A 20438-nucleotide genomic window follows, 5' to 3' on the forward strand; every position below is an offset into this window, starting at 1 on the left:
AAATTTCCCAGGCTTGGCTAGAACTGACAATTCTCCTGCCTCAGCCTCCCAGAGTGCTGGAATTACAGGTGTATTGCCACCAGGCCTGCCTTCTTTAATTATGCAGTTGTTAGAGTTTTAAGTATATATCTTGACACTAATCCTTTGTCAGATATGTATTTTGTATATATGTTGTCACAGTCTGTAGGTTTCTTGTTTTCTTAAAAGTTTCTTTGATGAGCAAAAATTTTAATTTGTGGTGGTCTTTTTTAACTTTAACTTTTTAACTTTTTAACTTTTTAACTTTTTATCAGTACCAGGGATAGAACTCCCGACTGCCTGCTTGCAAGGCAGGTGCTTATGCCGCTGAGCTAAATCCCCAGCCCCATTTGTGGTGGTCTTAATTTGCCAGTTTTTAACATTATTGCTTTCTGTGTCCTAAAATCTTTTTGCCTGCCTCTTCCTGAAAGAAAGCATTCTTTCTGCTAAAGGATTTGTAGCTTTTTAATTTCTTTTTGTTTGTTTGTTTGTTTGTTTTCTTTTCTTTTTGAGGCAGTGTCTCACTGTGCAATTCAGGCTGTCCCTGAGCTCACTTTGTAGCTCAGGCTGGTTTTGAACTCGCAACAATCTTCGTGCCTCAGTCTCGCAAGTGCTAGGATTAACAAGCGTGTGCCCCCACACTCCAGTTAACTTTTGTCTCTGGTGTGATGTAAGATCACAATACATCTCTTCCCATCTCTTTTTTCCTTATGAATATCCACTGGTTTGAGCATCATTAGTTTAAAAGTCTTCCCTTTCCCTTTCCCTTTCTCACTTTTAACTAAAAGCTAGTGATTATTTCTGTGTCTAATTCTAGAGTCTGTTCCATTGATATATTTGTCAGTCCTTGTGCTGACTCTCAGAAACTATTGGTAGAGGCAGGAGAATCACAGTGAATACAAGGCCAACCTGGGATACGCAGCAAGTTTAAGGCCAGCCTGCACTACATAATGAGACCTTTCCTGAAAAAACAAGACACAAAGCAAAACAAAAAAAATTTTGTACTTAATACACTACTACTTCTGAACTGTTAATTTTAATACATGTATTTGCTTAAATTATATATAAATTTTATAGCACCATAGAATTTCTTTAAATAAATTACACATGGGTAGTTACATAAAGAGGCAGTTTCCATACCTTAATTCAAGAAATTTTAATGTAGAAATTTTTGTAGTAAAAGTCTTGTTAGAATTTGGCCTTTTTCATCAAAGATATAATGCATGCTTGTTATAGACTGCAAAATTCAGACAGATAAAAAGGCAAAGAATTTAAATAAACTCTTGATTTCTAGTATTCAGAACATTTTGAAGTATGTTGTTCTAATTAATTTTTTTCAAAAAATAAAATGAGAACCATTATTGATCATACATTTCTATGGTTTCCTTTCCTCCTCTGACTGTTACACTGAACATTTTTGTGCATTGCTGTTGGGATAAATATTTTGTGTAAGTCTGTGTATTTCAGAATATTTCTTTAGAATTAAATTATGTTTCCATTGCCTTTCTAGAAACCATAATTTAATGTTATTGGCAGTGTTTGAAAATTTTTAATTAGACACACATTGAAATGCGCAGTTTTTAAAATACCTTTTTTATTTTTTTAAATGGGGTCTTGTAGGTCTTGCTAGTCTTCAACCTTTGGGTTGCCTGCTTCAGCCCTCTGAGTAGCACGGACTATCAGTATACACTACCATACCTGGTAGTGTATACTGATACACGTTTTAGAGGGGAGAAGGGATGCTCGGGACCAAACCCAGGGCTTTACACATGCTAGGCAAGCCCTGTATCACTAAGGTACATCCCTTGGCCCTAAACTTTGTTATTTTGAACTAATTCTGACTTATAGGAAGGTTGCAAAAATAGTACAAGGTATTCCTGTATACTTTTCATCTAGATTCCTTAGATGTTAGTGTCTGTGTTCTCATGCCCACTATGTACCTGTTCACCGGGTACTTCTCCCCTGCGTCATTTAAGAGTATGTTGCAGAATGTGATTCCTTTTCTCTTCTAAAGGCTTTGGGGATATATTTACTAAAAATTAGGATATTTTCTTAAATAACTGCAATATAATTATTAAAATCACAAAGTGGCATTCCTGTACTACTGTTAACTAGTCTTAGAAGTCATTCACATTTCCTCAGCTTTCCCAATATCCTTCATAGGAAAAGGAACAAAAATATATTTGCCTTGTTTTATAATAATCATACAGGACCACATACTAAATGTATTCTCAGCTTTATCTGTCCCCTTTAGGATGAGATGATTCTTCTGTCTTTTTATGACATTTTTGAAAAGCATAATCCAATTATTTAGTGGGATAGCACTTGATTTGGATTTACCTGCTGGTTCCTTTTGATGGATCTGGTTGTGTGCCTTGATAGTGTAACACAGTGATGTTGTATCTTCCCATCATGAGGTACATGATAACCATTTGACTCATACTGGTGATATTAACTTGATGATAATTGCTTGGTTAAGGTAGTGCTCTCCAGGTTTATCCACTGTAAAGTTGCTGTATTTCCATTTGTGGATTTTATATCTTATGAAGAAATATTAACTATATAAATCTCCCTATTACCATTGATGATTCTTGCCTAAAACACTGATCGTGCTAATTAAATTACCAAGTGGTGATTTTCTAATTCTGTCATTCCTTGCATGCATTAGGTGACATTCTACCTTACCTATGAGTTTTGCTTTCTCCCGCCATCTGTCTTGGTTACTTTTCTTTCATTGCTGGGACAAAATACCCGACACCCAAAATGAAGGAAGGAAAGGTTTATTTCGCTAACTCTTTGTGGAGGTGTCAGTCCATAGTCAGCTGGCTCGAAGGCAGGATGACGTGGCACCAGGGCAACTCTTCAGTTTTGCTGCAACAGCCAGAACAAAATGGGGAAACCAAGCCTCCTCTCCCTTATATTGTAAACAAGCTACCACACCACACTCTAGGGGTTTGTAGCACTTACAAAATCCCACAGGACTAGAATGTTTGAGTTGGTCAGTGACAAATTCTTCAAACTGGCTTCTTTGTTCTGTAACAAATTGCTTAATTTTTTTAAGCACCTGTTTGCTTACTGACAGAAGATGTCATAGGCTCATGTACTAGCACAAGATGTCATGTATTCTTCCTCTTCCAATCCTGAAATCGGTATTTCTTTAAAAAAAAAAAAAAACAAAGTCAGGTTATTTGTAGGAAGATGGAGGTACCGTGAGACCATAATATTAAGTGAAATGAATCAGACACACAAGTTAAATATAACATGGTTTCTCTTATATGAGAAACTCAAAATAAAAATAAAGAATAAAATAAAAGATAAGAGGAACTAGGGAGATGAATGATTGTCAAAAGAGAAGGGGATCAAAAATGGAGGGAAAGCTGGAGGAGGAAAAAAGGAATTGGGATGTGATAGGTACGTGTACCAACTCCACACAAGGTATATAAATGTGGTGTACTACAAACATGTATTTAAAAAAGGGAGTGAGGGCTGGGGATTTAGCTCAGCGTCATAAGCACCTGCCTTGCAAGCCGGCAGTCGTGAGTTCGATCACTGGTACTGATTTAAAAAAAAAAGTGACACTCTAAAAATGGGAGTGGGAGCAGAGTGAGGGAGGAAAGGAAAATGAGATTTGAAAAAGAATTAAGATTGTTATGTATATGTACAACTTCCCACAAAGAATATAAACATCATTATTATACAGAAGTACTAATAAACTAAAATTTTTTGAAGATCTGGGAACTAAATGTGTTCATTTCTACTGTGTGTTCACTGCTTCTAGATCCTCTAGTAGAAAATACATGGGTGCACATATGTCTGTTTCTATCTCTGTCACTGTATATGTTAAAAATCAGAGCTGACATGGTGGTGCACACCTGTAATTCCAGCACTGGGAGACTGAGACAGGAGGATTCCAAGTTCAAGCCCAGCCTTGGACAAGATAGTAACTTAACAAAACCCTACCTCAAAATGTTACAAAAATGACAGAGACAGACAGACAGACAGACAAAGACAGAGAGATTGAGATTGATTGGGGTTTAGCACAGGACGAAAACCTTGGGGTCAGTTCTCAGTTGGGGGCATGTTGTGATACCTCCAGTTTTATTCCAACCTCCCTGGGTTCATGCTGGCTTCTACCTTTTCCTATTTGTATCTCCATTTGCTAGCCTATACCTTTGAAAATAAATCTATACTTTAAACAGATAAACCCAGTGAAGCTGTTTTTAAAATATTTGCTAACCAGAGTTTAGTATTTGTTTGCATTCTTTTTTTATTTAACCTTGACCTAAAGGTATATATCCAAAATCTCATATTTAAGAATTCCTAGATTAATTCTGTCCTGTTAATCCATGTTATTTAAAATACAGGTAAGTTCATTTGTTGTGTTTATATATTTAGTATTATACATTTATTTTTGCATTCCCTACAGCAGTGTATGAAGATGTGTATTTTCTTTGCTGCCTCATCAACAGAATGTATTGTCAAACATTTTTATCATTTAGTATTTTAGTATAATTTTCATTGAATTTCTGTATGAGTAACACTGAACATCTTTATGTTTAAGTGCCATTTCAAATTTTTTGTGTGTGGAGGAGTAAATTATCTATTCATTTCTTTGCCAGACTTTTTAACTTTTCAGTTGTTTTTGTTTTTGAGACAGTATTTCATTATGTGGTTTGGGCTGCCCGTAAATTCGCCATGTAGCCCAGGCTGCCCTCAAACTCACAGCGATCCTTTTTCAGCCTTGAAAGTACTTAGTTTACAAGGGAGCATTACCACATGCAGCTCAACTTTTCAGCTTTTAAAGAGTTACTTGTATATTGCGGATATTAACTCTTTTGATGTGCTTTTGGGCATTTTTAAAATGTTACAAAAATCTATCAGTCTTTTATTACATTTGGATTTAAGGTCATAGTTTGAAAACTTTTCCAGGTTTTAGAGGAATCTCATCAATGTGTTCACAATATACATATGATTTGAGTGTATCTGTTTGTGCATGTGTACATTTAGATTCCTGCTCCTCAAGTTTATTTTTGTCATGTAAGGCTCTTTTCCTCTTCCATAGTATGGCTTTTTTGTGTGTGTTTTTCTATCTCAACTTACATATTTTTTTCCCATGTAACTTAGGTATCAACACTTACAAATCAGTTTAGAGAAGACTGCTTTCTTGTAATGGTGTGTTACCCTGTCCACAAACAAGAACTGCCTATTTGTTCAGTCCTACTTTTGCATTTTACTAGAGTTTTACACATTTCTTGTTCTTAGATTACTTCTAAAGATTTTTAATCTTTTTGCTATTAGTAATGAAGTGTTGTCTGCAAGTGTGTTCTTTAAAAGAAACTGCTGATTATTTGTGTTATTTGAAGGCTATTTATTTCTTAATGTCACTGAATTTATTCCGAGGTTTGCTAGGTTTCTTAAACCTGTAAATTTATGTTTCTTATCTAACTTGGGAAATTTTCAGGCATATTTTTGCAAATATGTTTTGTGGCCCATTTTGTTTCTGCTAATTTTCTGGTATTCCAATTATACATAAAATAAATCTTTTGATACCACCACATAAACCCTGAGGGTTTGTTATTTTGTTAAAGGCTTTTTTGTCTTTGTCTTGTATTTTATTTTCATTCCTTCATTGTTACTGATATAATGGTTTATAGATTCAAATTTTTCTCTGATCATCACTTAAATATATGCTATGTATTCTGATATACAAAGAAATTATTTCTTTTTTTTAGAAATTTTCAATTAAGTTTGTTGCTTTTCTATGAAGTAATAGGTAATTTTCAGATAGTCTTTTAATAATTTATAGTTGCATTGCATTGAGATCAACATATTTGTAATAATTTTTATTTATAGAATTTACCAAAATTTGCTTTCTGATTAATGTGTGACTTTTTTTTTTTAGTGTTCCACATATATTTGAGTTGGTTTCTGTATCATCAGGATATAAAGTTCTGTATATATTGATAACATCTTTTTCTTGATAATGTAATTTGGGCTTGCTTATGTATTTGTTTATTTGTCAGCTTCATTTGTCTTATATGGAGAATGGCAAATTAAAGTCTCCTATTTGTGCATTTCTAACCTTGTCATAATGGATCACTTGTCTTTTAGGCTTTCTAACCATAAATGTACTGTCTTGTGAATAATCATAACTGTGCATGTCACAATCTTCACATTATGGGATTGAGCCGCAAAATGCCTTTTTTGTCATTTTTTAAAATCTGAATTCTACATCTCTGGTTTTCAGCATCAGTGTCCCTTGAGCACACACATCAATGACCAAATAGTATGGTATTTTTAGTCATAGTTCCCTGTGTTACACCATGTACATGCATTTTAGAAATCAGTCTTCAGGGGGCTGGGGATTTAGCTCAGCGGCATAAGCGCCTGCCTTGCAATCAGGCAGTCGTGAGTTCAATCCCTGGTACCGATAAAAACAAAAAAAAAGACCAAAAAAAAAAAAGAAATCACTCTTCAGTTATTACAAATGGTATTTATTTTAATGAATGAATAGGTTGATTTGGTTGGTTTAGATCATCACATTACTTCTGCTCAGGTTTTTTCCTAGTTTTAGACATTCAGTTAAATCTATTGTAGTAAAATTTTGTAAATAGTAGAGACTATTTCAAGATTCTTTACTTGAAATTTTAGAAAAGGCAAGCTAACTATACTAGTAAAAAGCAGATCAGTGATTATTATGTAGGGTTGGGTGTGATAGAGGTACTGCAAAGGAGCTTGAAGAAACCTTCTAGAATGATGAAAAAGTCCTGTGTCTCCAGTGTGACCATGGTTCCACAGGTGTTCCCCCATCAACACAACCGGTTTGTATACTTTGAATTATATCTCATTAAAATTGGTATTGAAGTGTCTCTGACACAATCCTAAATAAATAAAACAACTTTTAACTGGTAAGGAAACTGAATAAAAAACTTTATTTAATTAAAAAGAAACTTGACCATGTGACCATTATTTAAACATTAGATTTCATAGGAATAAAAAGGTGAATGAGATATAATTCCAGCTCTTGAAGATTATAAGACTTACTGAGATAGAGGAGGAATATGCAAAGTATACAGGTAAGTGTTGAGAGAAACCTTAAAGGAATAATGAAAAGCATCAGGCCCTTCTCAGCCTGGCTTTCAGAGAAAATTAAATGCCACAATTGTGATTTGAATGGTTGTTCTCAGTTCTCCCAAGGATGACTTAACACACACAATTTTAGATACCTAGAAAAGAAGTTAATTCTCTGTGATTGCCTTTGGGCATTAGAGTTAATTGTCTCACAAGAACCCTTTGAGAAAAGCTAGCAGGTTGAAGCCATACTCTCTAGATTAAGACATCTCTGTTCTATTTCTTAAAAATTGTATAACTGGACAAGTTATTTACCTCTTGGTACCTAACCATGAAATGGAGGTTGTAGCAAGTGGAGTTATGTATAAGTGGAATTAATTGTGTCCATGTGTGTATGGAGTCCCAGAGAGTCTGTGGTTATGCAGACCTTACATGCAGAGTAGTGCATGGGGTTGCCAGAGAAATGTCAAACCTAGCAAAATAGCTATGGAAGAATATAGATGAGAAATTCTTCTAGAAATGAATCTTCACACTATGTAGGAATGGCCCATTATTTCTATGATGAATCTTTTATGTATATTTTTTCTAATGTTTATAATCATAGAAAATAGCTGTTATTTCCATAGACAAAGCATCTAAGACATGAAAACCTTACCACTTTCCCCAAGATCTCATGACCAAATTATCTCTAAAGTCATGCTCCTTCTACAAAAACATCCTGCCTCTAAACTTCATCAGTCTGTCTATACTGTTCTCTTCTCCCTAAAATTAAATTTAAAATAAATGCCTTTGAAAAATCACATGTAGAATTAGTCAAAATGAAAAAAGAAGTAGAAATAGTACATTTGCTTTCGGTGAAGAGTGTTAGGAGTCAGAAGATATGACTAAAGATTTGTGATTGCCAACAGAAATGACTTGAAGATGTATCAATTCTTCTTTGAACATTTGAAATATAGACCAGAAATTTTAGTGCATGTCACCACAACTCAGATACTGAGAAGCAAAAGTTGCTCAAGAGTTTAAAAAGTATACTAAATTTACTTGTAACATAAAAATCATTATTATAGATTGCGAATCTTGTTAAGGTGAAGGGTTGCCTGCATACAAGTTACCCATGTGTTGCTATTTTTATCTCAAAATAAAAAGTACTTTCCTTCTTGTAAAATAAACCTTCTCATTAGGAGTAAAAATTAGTTCCTGGGGGATGAGTGAAAAAACCTTCATTCTTTTTATGCATGTATAAGGCATAGATACACATACCATAAATAAATCTGACATATTAAAATTTATTAAAAATGATTTAGGAAAATTACATAAAAAGTAGGCCAATAATAGTATATATAGAAGGTTGAGAAGCACTATTGTGGTTGGTCTTCTTGTTATTAAAACTATTAACATTGCACTGACCATAACTTAGTAATATACCATGCTGAGATTTTGTCCTCTTAACTTTTTGCTCACCTCTTATATCTTTGTGAAATTTTCAAAGCTATATTCATTTCATTTTCTCTTATATGCTGTGATGAAGGAAGTTATTGCAGAATTTGAGATCTGCAGATAACATGTAATGTAAAGAAAGTTCTTTGTTGAAAATCTCCCAGCCAGTTGTCTCTATTTATATATCTGTAAGTCTTAGACATGCAGAGTAGTGGACGTCTGTAATCTCAGATGCTTAAGGAAACTCAAGCAGGAGGATATGAGCACATGATGGACAACTTGGTAAGAGACTGCCTCAATAAAAAGTTCTGAAGATACAACTCAATGGTAGAGCACTGGTCTGTGCATGAGGCCTTCTGTTTAACCTCTAGTACCACCAAAAAGATGGAGGAGTAACTTTTTAAAAGCTGGTAACATGTACTTTGTCATCTCTTCATTATTCATACTGAGAATCAGACATATGGCATTAGTCACTCATGTGGGTCAGATACTTGCACTTCAGTGTTACCATTGGAATGTAAAGGCTCAACTAAGGATACACTACAATCTATGTTCTTCAATCCTTAACCCACCCCACGTGATTTCCTCTCTTCTCTGAGTAGCGATTAACCAGCAAACACACAACATAGGGCAGATCCTTTAAGCTTGCTTTCCCTGGAGTAGTGTTTTGGTGTGCTGTAATATGGAAGTCACTGATGATTTTTTAAAAACCATATTGTCTTAGAAATGTCAGAAAATTCCTCCTCCTCTGGAAATGGTAGTTTCTTTTCCGGTTAATTTATTAATCTATTTACATCTGAAGCACTATATGTCCACACTGTATATTTTTTAAATGCTAACATAAAGAGCATTATATGTCTGTGTGTGGTGTGTGCAATATGTGTCACACACATATGTATATTTGTGTGAGACAAAGTCTTCCTAAATTACCTAGGCTGATCTCAGACTCACAGTTGTCTTGCCTTAGCCTTCCAGATAGCTAGGATTATGGTTGTGTGGCACTATTCCCAGCTAATGTATTTTAAGTGATAATAACAAAGGTTTTGAGCCAGGCATGGTGGTACACCCCTGTAATCCCAGCATTTAGGATGAGCAAGAGGATTGCCATGAGTTCAAGAACAGTCTGAACTACACAGTGAGACCCTGTCTCAAAAAAACAAAGACACACACACACACACACACACACACACACACACACACACACAAAAGAAGGTTTTTAAGGCTCATGATTTGATCTCAGATAGTACTAATTTCATTTTTTACCAAAAAAAATTTTAATTAATTATTGGGATTTACTGTAACCATTTCATGATCTAAAGGCATAACATTTCACAGCGATACTTATAAAATTAAAGTGGAGAAAAATAAAGATCAAAAAATACATTTTCTTAAAAGTATGATACCCATAAGAAAAAACTCTAGGTATACCTTCCACTGAAATTTTCTCCTATGTATTTAGCTTATGTAGATTTTTGAATATTTGGAAGCTACAGAGTTTGACCTCATTCCCACAGCAAGTTCCTACAGGGGAGTGTGACAATGCATGATGTAGGAGAAGCAAAGAAGAGTTTTTCTCAGTCTCCATCTCAGAAATGCTATAGGAGAAGCATATGTCAGTACTTAGCAGTCTCTTTACATTTGCTACTTCTGATGTTTCATATTCCCATGTTCTTATGGAAGTAAAGCACCATCATAGGAGATCTTTCCATCTTAACTTGATGAGCATATAGTGGCTGTGCCAAGTTTTCATATAGGTCCCTTGAGCCTTGTTTATTTGTATTCTAATTCCCTGAAGCTCTTCTTGGATCGTTCTACTCTAAGCCAGTTTTTCTCATGCTTATTATATATCTGTGCTTGGAGTGGTGGGAAAATTGATTTAATCTATGGTAGTCTCTTTTAAAGTCAGCTCTTTTGAGTGTGCATGCCACACAAATACTGTGGAAGCAGATTTATTGTAGCAGAAGTAACTTTAATTGCATACTCTTTGAAGTTAAATGTCACTTAGGACAATAGAGCCAAATGACAATGAAGAAAATGAGGCTCATACAGTAAAGAGCCAAGGCAAAATACTGGAAATCAATTCATGTGACAACTGTGGGATTCTCATACTGAGAGATGATATAAGTCTCCTTCTCCCTTCCTAGCTCAGTACGGAAGACATTATATGGAACCAAGCAAAGAAAGTAGGGGCAAAAAGCCCAGCCAGGGCAAGGAGGATAATGGGTAGTAATGATGACAGTAGGCTCACAGGGTAGAGATCCATTAAAAAAAAAAAAAAACACCAGTGCTGTGGCCCTGGGATCTAGCTTAGTGGCACCAAGTACCTGCCTGGCAAGCGCAAAGTTATGAGTTCATTCCCTCTACAAAAAAAAGAGTGCTGTAAGTACAGACAAGAAAAATGAAAATGACCCTGTAGCATTAGAGTGAAAATGAAAGCAGTGGTAAATTTGGAATTTTCAACGTATATAAGTAAATAGATGTATAATATTTATATGCAGATGTATATTACTTACTGCAGAAACCAAATTCACAGATGTATTTACCAACTGTGTCTACAGAGAAACCTGGGAACAGTGACAGCCTAATAGCAGTGAGCACACCTAGCATTCAGATCTTGGCTTCTGAATGGGGCAGCAGAAGTACAAGGTGAGCATGGAACATCTTGTGCCAGAAAGTATTATGCTCAAAGAATGATAGGGTCATGACAATAAGAAATTTGCAGTCCCCACTAGCTAAATCTGGGATAATCTGAGCATCAGAATAAATACTGTAGTAACATGTATAACCTACTAAATAAAACAAGAAACTGTGAGACTGCAATGTAATTAGGTAATGTAAACCAAGCAAATAGTATTTGTTCTTAGAAATGGATGTACCATTAATATTAATGCTCCCTAATTTAAGATAGCCCACATACAGTTTTTCAACTTTACAGTGGTATAAAAGCAAACTATATTCAATAGAAACTGTGCTTTAAGTTTCCCAGTCTAGCAGTATAGTCTAGTTCTGTCTTGGAGTTTTGGACAGTAGCAGCAAACCACAGCTCCAAATCAGGTCCAGAGTCACTAGGGGAAATAAATGACATTCTGGTGTACTGTGTTGCTAAAGCATTCTTATAATGGGTTTGTCAGGATGGAGGTACTCCTGCCAAAATTCATTGTCTCGGTATACTCATGAAGACACATTAGACAAACCCAAATTGAGGATAATTTCATGAAATTACTAGCCAGTAATCTTCAAAATCCAAGAAAGGTCAAGAAAGACTAAAGAACCATTTTAGTTGGACAAAAACTTCAGAGTGTTAGTAATTCAGTGTCATATGTGATCCTGCCATGGATCTTTTTGCTATAAAGGGCACTTAGGTGACAGTTGGTAGAACTTAAATGCAGTTTGTGAGTCAGATGGCAGTGACATGTTATTGTTAATTTCTTAATACTGATACTGTGGTTCTGTAGAAGAATATTCTTATTTGTAGGAATCATGTCGTACCAGAGTCCCTAGAGAAGATTATACCAGAACCTACTCACAGAGAGTTCAGAATAAAAATTGTTCTTTGAATTTGAAATAATTTCCAATTTTGGGGGGAACTGGTAAATAAATGTTCTTTTAGGCACATGTACCACTAGAGAGATCATTTCCTTTCAAAACTATAAAGATACAATTTTTGGTACTAACCTATATATAGCAGAATGACATAATTCCTTATTAGACTTTTCATACTTCACCGATATAAAAATTACTAAGCTTAAAATGAATCCTTAAAAGATAGCATTTTGTTTAAAAAAAAAAAACCTGGACTCATACTGAACATATGCACAGAGAGCATAAAGAATTTTGAAGTGGCTAATGTAAATCTACTTAGGTTTTTACACTTGTGACCTAAAAACTTTTGAGCATTTTTTTCAGGATTTAAAATCATTCTTGAAAAGAGAATGTTGAAGGTTTATAGTTTTTGTTTTTTTTTTTTAATCGGTACTGGGGATCAAACTCACAACTGTCTGCTTGCAAGGCAGGTGCTTATGCTGCTGAGCTAAATCTCCAGCCCCTATAGTTTTGATTGTACCTTTTGCACAGTAATTAATGTAGGCTGTGGAGTCAAGCTATCTGCTTTGGAATCCTGGCTACCTCTTATAAAATATACTTCTTCTTTCAAAATATTTGATTTTTCTAGGCCACAGTTTTCCATCTGTAAGTTGGAATAATAATATTGAGCTTACAAATCTATCAACCAATTAAACAAAATAATATATAAAAAGCACTTAGACCGTGGCATATAGTAAGCACTAAATGAGGTTAGCTGCTCTTATTACTATTTCATAAAAAGTTGAAATACTTTCTGTAAAAATCATTCTAGTGTGGTTATGTTGGCTTTCTTTTCTTTCATCAGAAGAATTGCTAGAATGTTATGAAAAATATGATTTCTGCTCTTAAGTATGTCCAAAAATCAAATTAAAACCTGGAAATGAGACATTCTGAAAGATAGTAGACAGTGCCTCACAATGCAATAGAAAGACTTGGGCTTTAGAGAACCAAGATTTGAGTTCTAAGTCTGCCATTAAAAGCTTTGTAAAGGTGTGTAAAATGTCTATAATGTGTTAGTGATCATAGAGGTCACAGGATTGTTGGGAATTAAATGAGATGATCTTTGCAGAACATCTAATTAAATGACTAATAAAAAGAACACCCTCAAAAATGATGGTTTTTTTAAAAAAAAATTCTTAAAAGTACAGGAGCGGTTTATTTACAAGAATACAGACTCTCGGATCCGATGTACCAGAATGCTTGAGGGCATGTTGAAGTGTTGACATGCTTGTTTCACTGTTTATGCAGAGGTTTAGACCACCACAGATGAGCTTACATTACTTCAGAAAAAATTTGACAATAAGCATGTCATGTGTTGTGTAACACCATTCTCAAGAAGCACAGGACAGATACCAGTCTTTCTAGAACAGTGTAGGTTTGATGCACACAAGCCTTGGAACCAAGGGTAAAGGACAGAATGCTTTGTTCAGTTGCATCTGTGCATGCGCAGTGAAAACCATGCTGGTATTCTTGCAAGGCTATAAAGATGCTGAGCCTTTCTTTAACTCACAGGAGAGTCATACCAGTTACTTAGAGTGTATTTGTTCATTTTCTTTTAAAGAGAAAATGTGATGTTTTTCATCCCAGATTAGTGGCGCTTGGTCATTGATCTAAAATGTTTAGAAAATTATGCGTATTATCAACCATTTTCCTGGTACACTTTCTTCTACTTTAATTTGTATTCAGTTATGCCATACATTGAAAATTTTTAATATTCCAGACACTGTTAAATGTTGGTTGTTTTTTAAAAAAGTGAACAGAACAGACCTGGTATGGTACAGTATTCATAATCTGCTGTTATTAGATGTTCTTAGAGCATTTGATGGGTTTGGGGAGATTTCTAAAGGAGCATACAGCAGGTTACTTTGACTTTAGATATGTATTTGATGTTTATGGAAACAAACTTGTCTGCATGTTTCCCTGAAAATTCCATACCTAGAGATTTCCTTTGAGAAGCATTCTTCATATGCAGTTAACAGCAGCCTGTGACATGCAGAAGAGGTACCTGTGGTGATAGTTCCTGTGAAATTAAACTAGGACTGGTCAGTTGTTGAAATAGATCTCAGTGTTACTGGTTTTTTTTAATACATGGGAGATTTTTTTTTCCCTTAAAAAAGGCCCAGCCATATTAGTTCTCTTAGCCGACTAGTGGCACAAAGGAAAACTGCTGCTTGGGTCTGAATCACTAAACGATGAAAGCTTCAGTTACAATACATTTCCCTGTTACAAAGAGCTTTGCCAGAGTACTGCATGCTGCAAACCACACACTCCACAAGGAACTTTGTAGTCAAATGGCTCCCTTCATCTAGATATACTGGTAGCATGTTTATTCACTGTGATACCCTTGCTGAGATAAGACTGCTTCCTTCAGATGCCCCAGCCTGTCATTTGTTTAGCTGGAGAATTTAAAGAGTAATGAATGTGCTCGGCTGGCCGACATAAAGTATTTCCACTGCCTGCGGCTGTTTATAGAGAATTCAGAAGAGACGGCAGGCAGCAATTTGTCTTCTTAGGTATCTGCAACTTTTTCTCTTTTAACAACTAGAAGATTTATTTTTAACTGTTTGACTCAGTATTTGTCAGATGATTCGGACCATCAAACTGCAGATTGAAGCTCCCAGCATGGGGGAAGCTGGAATGGCAGCGGGAAGGAGACTGGCTGGGAAAAGGGGTGGGATTTAAAATCATGCCTCCCAGGCTCTGCCTCCTGATGTGGGTGAGAGTTAAGGGTTTCAGCAGTATGCGTGTGCTTGCAGGTCAAGCCAGAAGCTAAAGGCTAATGGCTGCCTTCAGCTACTTAAAGACATAGGTGCCTAGCGATTGGGATACTGTGAGTAGGAACGAGGAATCCCGGACTCAAGTATTGTGAGCAACACTCTCTGCTGTCCTGCAAACCGAGCCTTTCTCCTGCCGGATGCTGCCTGTCTCCAGAAGCCTCTCACCATGATCGATAGCTCCAAAAAGAATCAACAGGGCTTCCCAGAAATTTTAACTGCTGGGGATTTTGAACCTTTTAAAGAAAAGGAATGCCTTGAAGGGAGCAACCAGAAAAGTCTCAAGGAAGGTCAGTTTGTGGAAAGGGACAGGACAGCTAACTTCCTTTTCCCATCAACAGTTGAATGTATCTGTCTGTTTACCCTCGTGTGTCTGCTCTCTGTTTACCCATAGCCCTTACATGTTCCAAGTTCTGTGCAGTAAAAGCTTAATGCTGTTATTAAAGATGCGTTACCTGATTTTGCAATAATTGATACAATTAGGAGGCTCCTAATTTTAGTGAAATCTTTCCAGATTCATTTTGTGTATGTGCTCATTTTCTCCAGTTTTTCAGCCTCCCCATGGCTTTTTGGAGGCCATTTCTTTTTCAGTATTAGGATACTGCTTCTTTTAGGTTTATAAACACATAATTCTGGAAGATTAATTTTTCCTAATTAGCATGTTAGTGGTTATTGTTGCTTAAAGCTAGGAAGGTGGCTTTTCCTTAATACTAAAATGATGAGTTAGTTGGGTATAATGCAAATTACATATTTTTTGTTCTTAAAAGCATATTTGTAGTTGCAGGGGGAGTTGGGTTTTTGTTTTGGGGCTTTGGAGTTGTTTTTGAAACAAAGCAAGCAAAGAATAAGCTTGAGAATATTGTTATTACTGTAAGTGATGACTACACAGGTACCTTACTGACTGACTGAAGAAAATGGCCAAGGATTTTTGGCATTGTTGCCCCTTGTTTCTGGCATATTGAAGTGTGGCAAGCCCAGTATGCTTTACTATGGCAGTTTAAAAGATCAAGGAACATGGTTTAAGAAATTCAGGGTCTGCAAAGAGTAAGTTTTTTATAAATTTTAAACATGAAGATCACTCCTCTCAGTGCTTATTGAATTTGAAAAATTGGTTTTCTAATCCTCTTTTGGAGATACAAACCCCCACAATAACCTTTTTCCTTTCAGCTCCTTCAGCCACCCCCCTGACTCCCCCTAACTTTAACTGTAATCAGTCTCAGTATCACTTTGAGCTTCTTCCAAAAGGATATGCATCATATTTTTGTCTCAGACTTTTAGAATGAGGGTGTAATGATAGATTGTTACAGATTTAAGAGATAAGAAGAAACAATAGTTGGACCTGCGGAAGTTGAAATACTTTGGGATATGGGTAGGAAAAACACCTCAGTCAAAACAGATGACCGACCACAGTGAAGTACAAATAGCTGTTGCTAAGAACTAATAATAGATTTCTGCTTGTGTGCAACAGATTCTTGTGAAAATTGCAGATTTTTATAAAAATCAGTGCCAGTGGAGTTTTTAGGAAATGGGAACTTGAATTTTTTTTGTTAATTTTTTTAAAGTTCAAGAATTATTTATGCAGCATTTAAATTAAACATTAGGCTCCTATTACTATCAATACCATAAATTTAAAACAGATTTTGTGCTACCTGAAAAAAAACAAGCAGAAGAAAACCAAATAGGAGAAGTAAAAGGATGTCACTATAGCCTAGTGTGACTAAGGAGCATAGAAAGCAAAAATTTTAAATATAAAGACAGGCATGGAGTTGTAGTTCAGTCACAGAACTACATACAACATCCAGCATGTGCAAGGCCCTGAGTTCTATCTTCAGCACCATACATACATATATACATATGCATACACGCACATGCACAGACACAGTAAGAGGATTATCAGCAGAATAGCAGAGTTGAGATGATTACATAATGTTATAGTCTCTCCGTGATAATTTTGAGACTTATACAGGTGCAAGAGTATAATGTACAAGGAGCAAAAGAATATGAACTATAGAATGAAATCACTTAGGTTCAAATCCCAGGTAAACCATTTACTAGTATTGTGACCCTCTTCAAATTTATTGCTCTTACCCTTAAATTTCTCATTTATGCAATAAGAGTGAACAGAGTTTGTTTTGAACTGCGTTTAGCAATTTTTTTGTTTGTTTTGGTACCGGGAATCAAACTTGTGCTTGCTGGGCAAGTGCTGTGTTACTGAGCTATATCCCCCTGCCCAGCAGTATTTGATTTGAGATGTCTGGTTTAATGCCAGTTTTTCATCCTTCCTGTTTATTTTTTAAAACCTTCCTCACATTATTTTTCTATTAAATTTAAAATCTGTTATATATTTACAAAGTAAAGAAATAGTCTGCACATTACTGTTGTGTAAATTAATAGGTATAACAAGGTAGGGAAAAGACTTTCAGTGTGTCAAAACCCTCCATGAAAATAATTGAAGATAAAATTTACCTGTCTTGCCATACAATTTATATCTTAATAGCCTGTTTCTAGTCTTTTTGTGTATAGATAGGCCTGGGGATAAAATAACCTAGATAAAAATCAATACTAGCTTTTAACTTATCTACAAAAGACTTCAAACATTTTTAAATTGTTCTCAACTTGTATGAGATCAAATTTTAATTTCTAGATCTACAACTAAGGAGGATATTGCACAACTTGACAATGGATTGATAATTATGAATTTTTAGGAAAAAGCAAATAATTTAGCAAATAAATTGACGTTCAATATAAAAAAGCTCTCTAATATTGACAACAAAGTACCCCAGAGAGAAAACTAATTAATTTGGCTAAAAAATACTCTAATAAACGACCCTAACGTGTAACGCTTTAACCATTCCTTACTCAGAGTGCTTCAGTGTGGGTTGGGCAGCAGTGTCTTAGGCAGCTATTTTCTCACAAATGACTGATATGGGTTCCTTTCACTGTGGGGCTTAAGCATAGTGTTGGGGGTCGGGAGGAATGCAGATTTAGGGACCACATTCTCAGTTCTGCCACAAACTGATTAACAACAGCCAAAATGAAGTGTGTGAAATTGTGGTACATTGATTAGAAATCAGGAATATTTTAACATGTTGTATTAGAACATAACTATAGATTTAATAAGGAAGAAACTGAATGTTTGAGATATTCTGAGTAATCCAGGCTGGGAACATAGATTAAGTAAGTAGCTTTGCCAAAGCATCAAAACTTTTATGTGAGGAAAGCTGGGCATGGTAGCACATACCTAAAATCCCAGCACTTGGGAGTCTAAAGCAGAAGGTTCTCTGTAAGTTTGAGGGTGACCTAGGCAACATAAGAGAGTTCAAGGCCAGCTTGCACTGTATAGCAAGGCCCTGTCGCAGAAAAACTTATGATAGAAACAAACTCATACATAACTTCATTTGTACTGTCCATTTGCTACCTATGGCTGTTTATATTTGTAGGCTCAAAGCCTCTTAAACCACAATTCCTGTGTATTTCTTTTTTTAAAAAGTCACTTGATTTTATACACTGAAAATATTTTTGTCCCTATTGTATATATCCCCAAAAACCATCTTTTTACGATATTTCACAATAGGCCATTATAATAAAACATCTGTACTTGTTTTTGCAGTTAAACCATGTTTCTTATAAATAAAATCATTTGACACATTTTTATAGCTCACTTCTAAATCCTGTATCTCACAGCAGTGTTACTTTTGTGCAACAGATAGTTGATGAGTATTATAGTAGCTCTGCCTTCTTAGAATAATGTGAACTGTTTCAAATATAATTTATAGCTCAATTGTAAATTAATGGCTCACCCAAAAATGTCATAGGTTAGTGCCTTTAAGGCTTTGATGAGATGTGTGTATAAGATTGCTTTACTAGATCATTAAATGAAATTGTTACTTGATACTTAATTTTTGTCATCTGCTACTTTAGGCTATTCTCCATTTTCTGAAACACTGCTTTTAATCATCTTTAAATTAAATGACCAAAATACAATGAAGGAATTCTGATGCTCTTTGTTGAGTCAACCAAAATTTATTAAATCATAGTGGGATTTCCAACCTGAGCAATTTAGTGACTTAGCAAGATCCTGTCTCAAAATAAAAAACATAAAAGGCCTGGGAATGCAACTCAGTGCAGAAACCCTCAGTTAATCTCAAATAAAAAATAAGTAAACAACTAGACAAATAGGCAATTAAAATGCATTCTATAAGGATATGGATCTTATAACATCTTGGGAAATTTTACTTCTTTGTCCTCTGCCAACATTTTACTAGTTTAAAGTATTATATAGGTGATTTACTGTTAATGTTTCTAAAAAGTAAATTTGAAAAAGAAATATGATCTTTATACTCAATATACAGGTATAATTAAAAAGTAAAAAAGAAGTAACATATCTCCTCCCTTCCCAAACCTGATTCTGTATTTTTACTTGTAAAATGAATGCATGCTACTCTTGAGATAAAAGTACCGGTATGTAGTTTAATTTTTTTGGAAATAATTTTATTTAGCAGAAATTTGAGTGCTTTCTACATAAGACCGTGTTACATATTATAAACTTCACAAGCACTGTATTCAAGAAGCTCATACCCTTAAGAGTAAGAAACTTAAGTGATAAATGGAAGTTAAGACACACACAAGGCAATGGAAGAGTATTACTATATACATGCTTTGGTCCAGATGAACAAGCAGTACAGGCCAGGGGCCCAACCTCTTTTTGCAGATGTCGATAGAGGTGTGCTGGAGAATACTTTATCCCTGAGAAATATAACGTCTCTCCACAGCACTGCATCACTACATCCTGGTCCAGGGCCCTGTGACTCACATAGGATCTTCACAGGTATCTTGAGTCAAGCAGAGATGAAACTGTCAAGCTGATTTTTCTCCTACATCCATACTCCCTCCATTTCATCAGCCTCTACTGATAGGAAGAGTAATCATCTTGAAATACAGTCCTCATTGATGCTCCTGTTTCATACTCTAAAAATGTTCACTGTCCTTGGGAAAAATCTAAAACCTGTGGTTGAGGGGCCCTGCCCAAGTCTCTAAGAGCTTTTCTGCTCTCTCCTTCCATCCTTGCATTGGCAGAATATCCCACCATCACCCTGTCCTCGCTTTCTTTCCTACCCTGTATCCCCATTGCTGTCCTGAGCAGCTACAACTCAGCCTTGTATCCCAACTCCAGGCACAACTCCTCACAGAGGCCTTTCCACACTACCTCTCCCTTCTCCCACATACACACTTAGGTCCTTTAGTTTTCTTATGAATCCATCATAATCATTCTATTAAATATTGATTCCTCTTTAGACCGCAGGGTCTCTAAGGGAAGGACTGAGCATTTTTGTATCTGTATTTGGAGCTTATGGCCCAATGCCTATACTTTCCCTGAGAAAATTTTTTTCAAAGAAGGATGTTATCTCCTGGGATTGACCATTAGCAATATGATTATCCTGATTTCATCACTGAAGGAAGAAAGGTACATAAAAATAACCACCTACCCCTGTTGAAGTCTGTCTGCAGTTATTGGGGAAGCATTGACTACTGTTTTTTCATGTCCGTCTCACTGTA

At 35.5% G+C, this 20438-nt stretch overlaps 1 protein-coding gene across 5 annotated transcripts in view; it reads left to right on the forward strand.

Annotated features, from left to right (window-relative positions):
- The window catches only part of Mrtfb (myocardin related transcription factor B), a 215363-nt gene that overhangs the window by 116232 nt on the left and 78693 nt on the right, over nt 1-20438 (forward strand). Inside the window, exon 1 of one of the 5 annotated variants that reach the window (XM_003477766.5) lies at nt 14258-15172. The exons of the other annotated variants lie outside the window; for them this stretch is intronic. Coding sequence (XP_003477814.1) covers nt 15052-15172 — 121 coding nt within the window. The 5' untranslated portion in view covers nt 14258-15051. Of the gene's footprint in view, nt 1-14257; nt 15173-20438 lie in introns of those variants that run through there. 5 annotated transcript variants of the gene reach the window in all.

This window comes from Cavia porcellus, unplaced genomic scaffold (genome assembly GCF_034190915.1).
Source record: "Cavia porcellus strain 051 isolate PalLab524CR breed Dunkin Hartley unplaced genomic scaffold, mCavPor4.1 scaffold_16, whole genome shotgun sequence".
In the NCBI taxonomy this organism is placed as follows: Eukaryota; Metazoa; Chordata; class Mammalia; order Rodentia; family Caviidae; genus Cavia; species Cavia porcellus.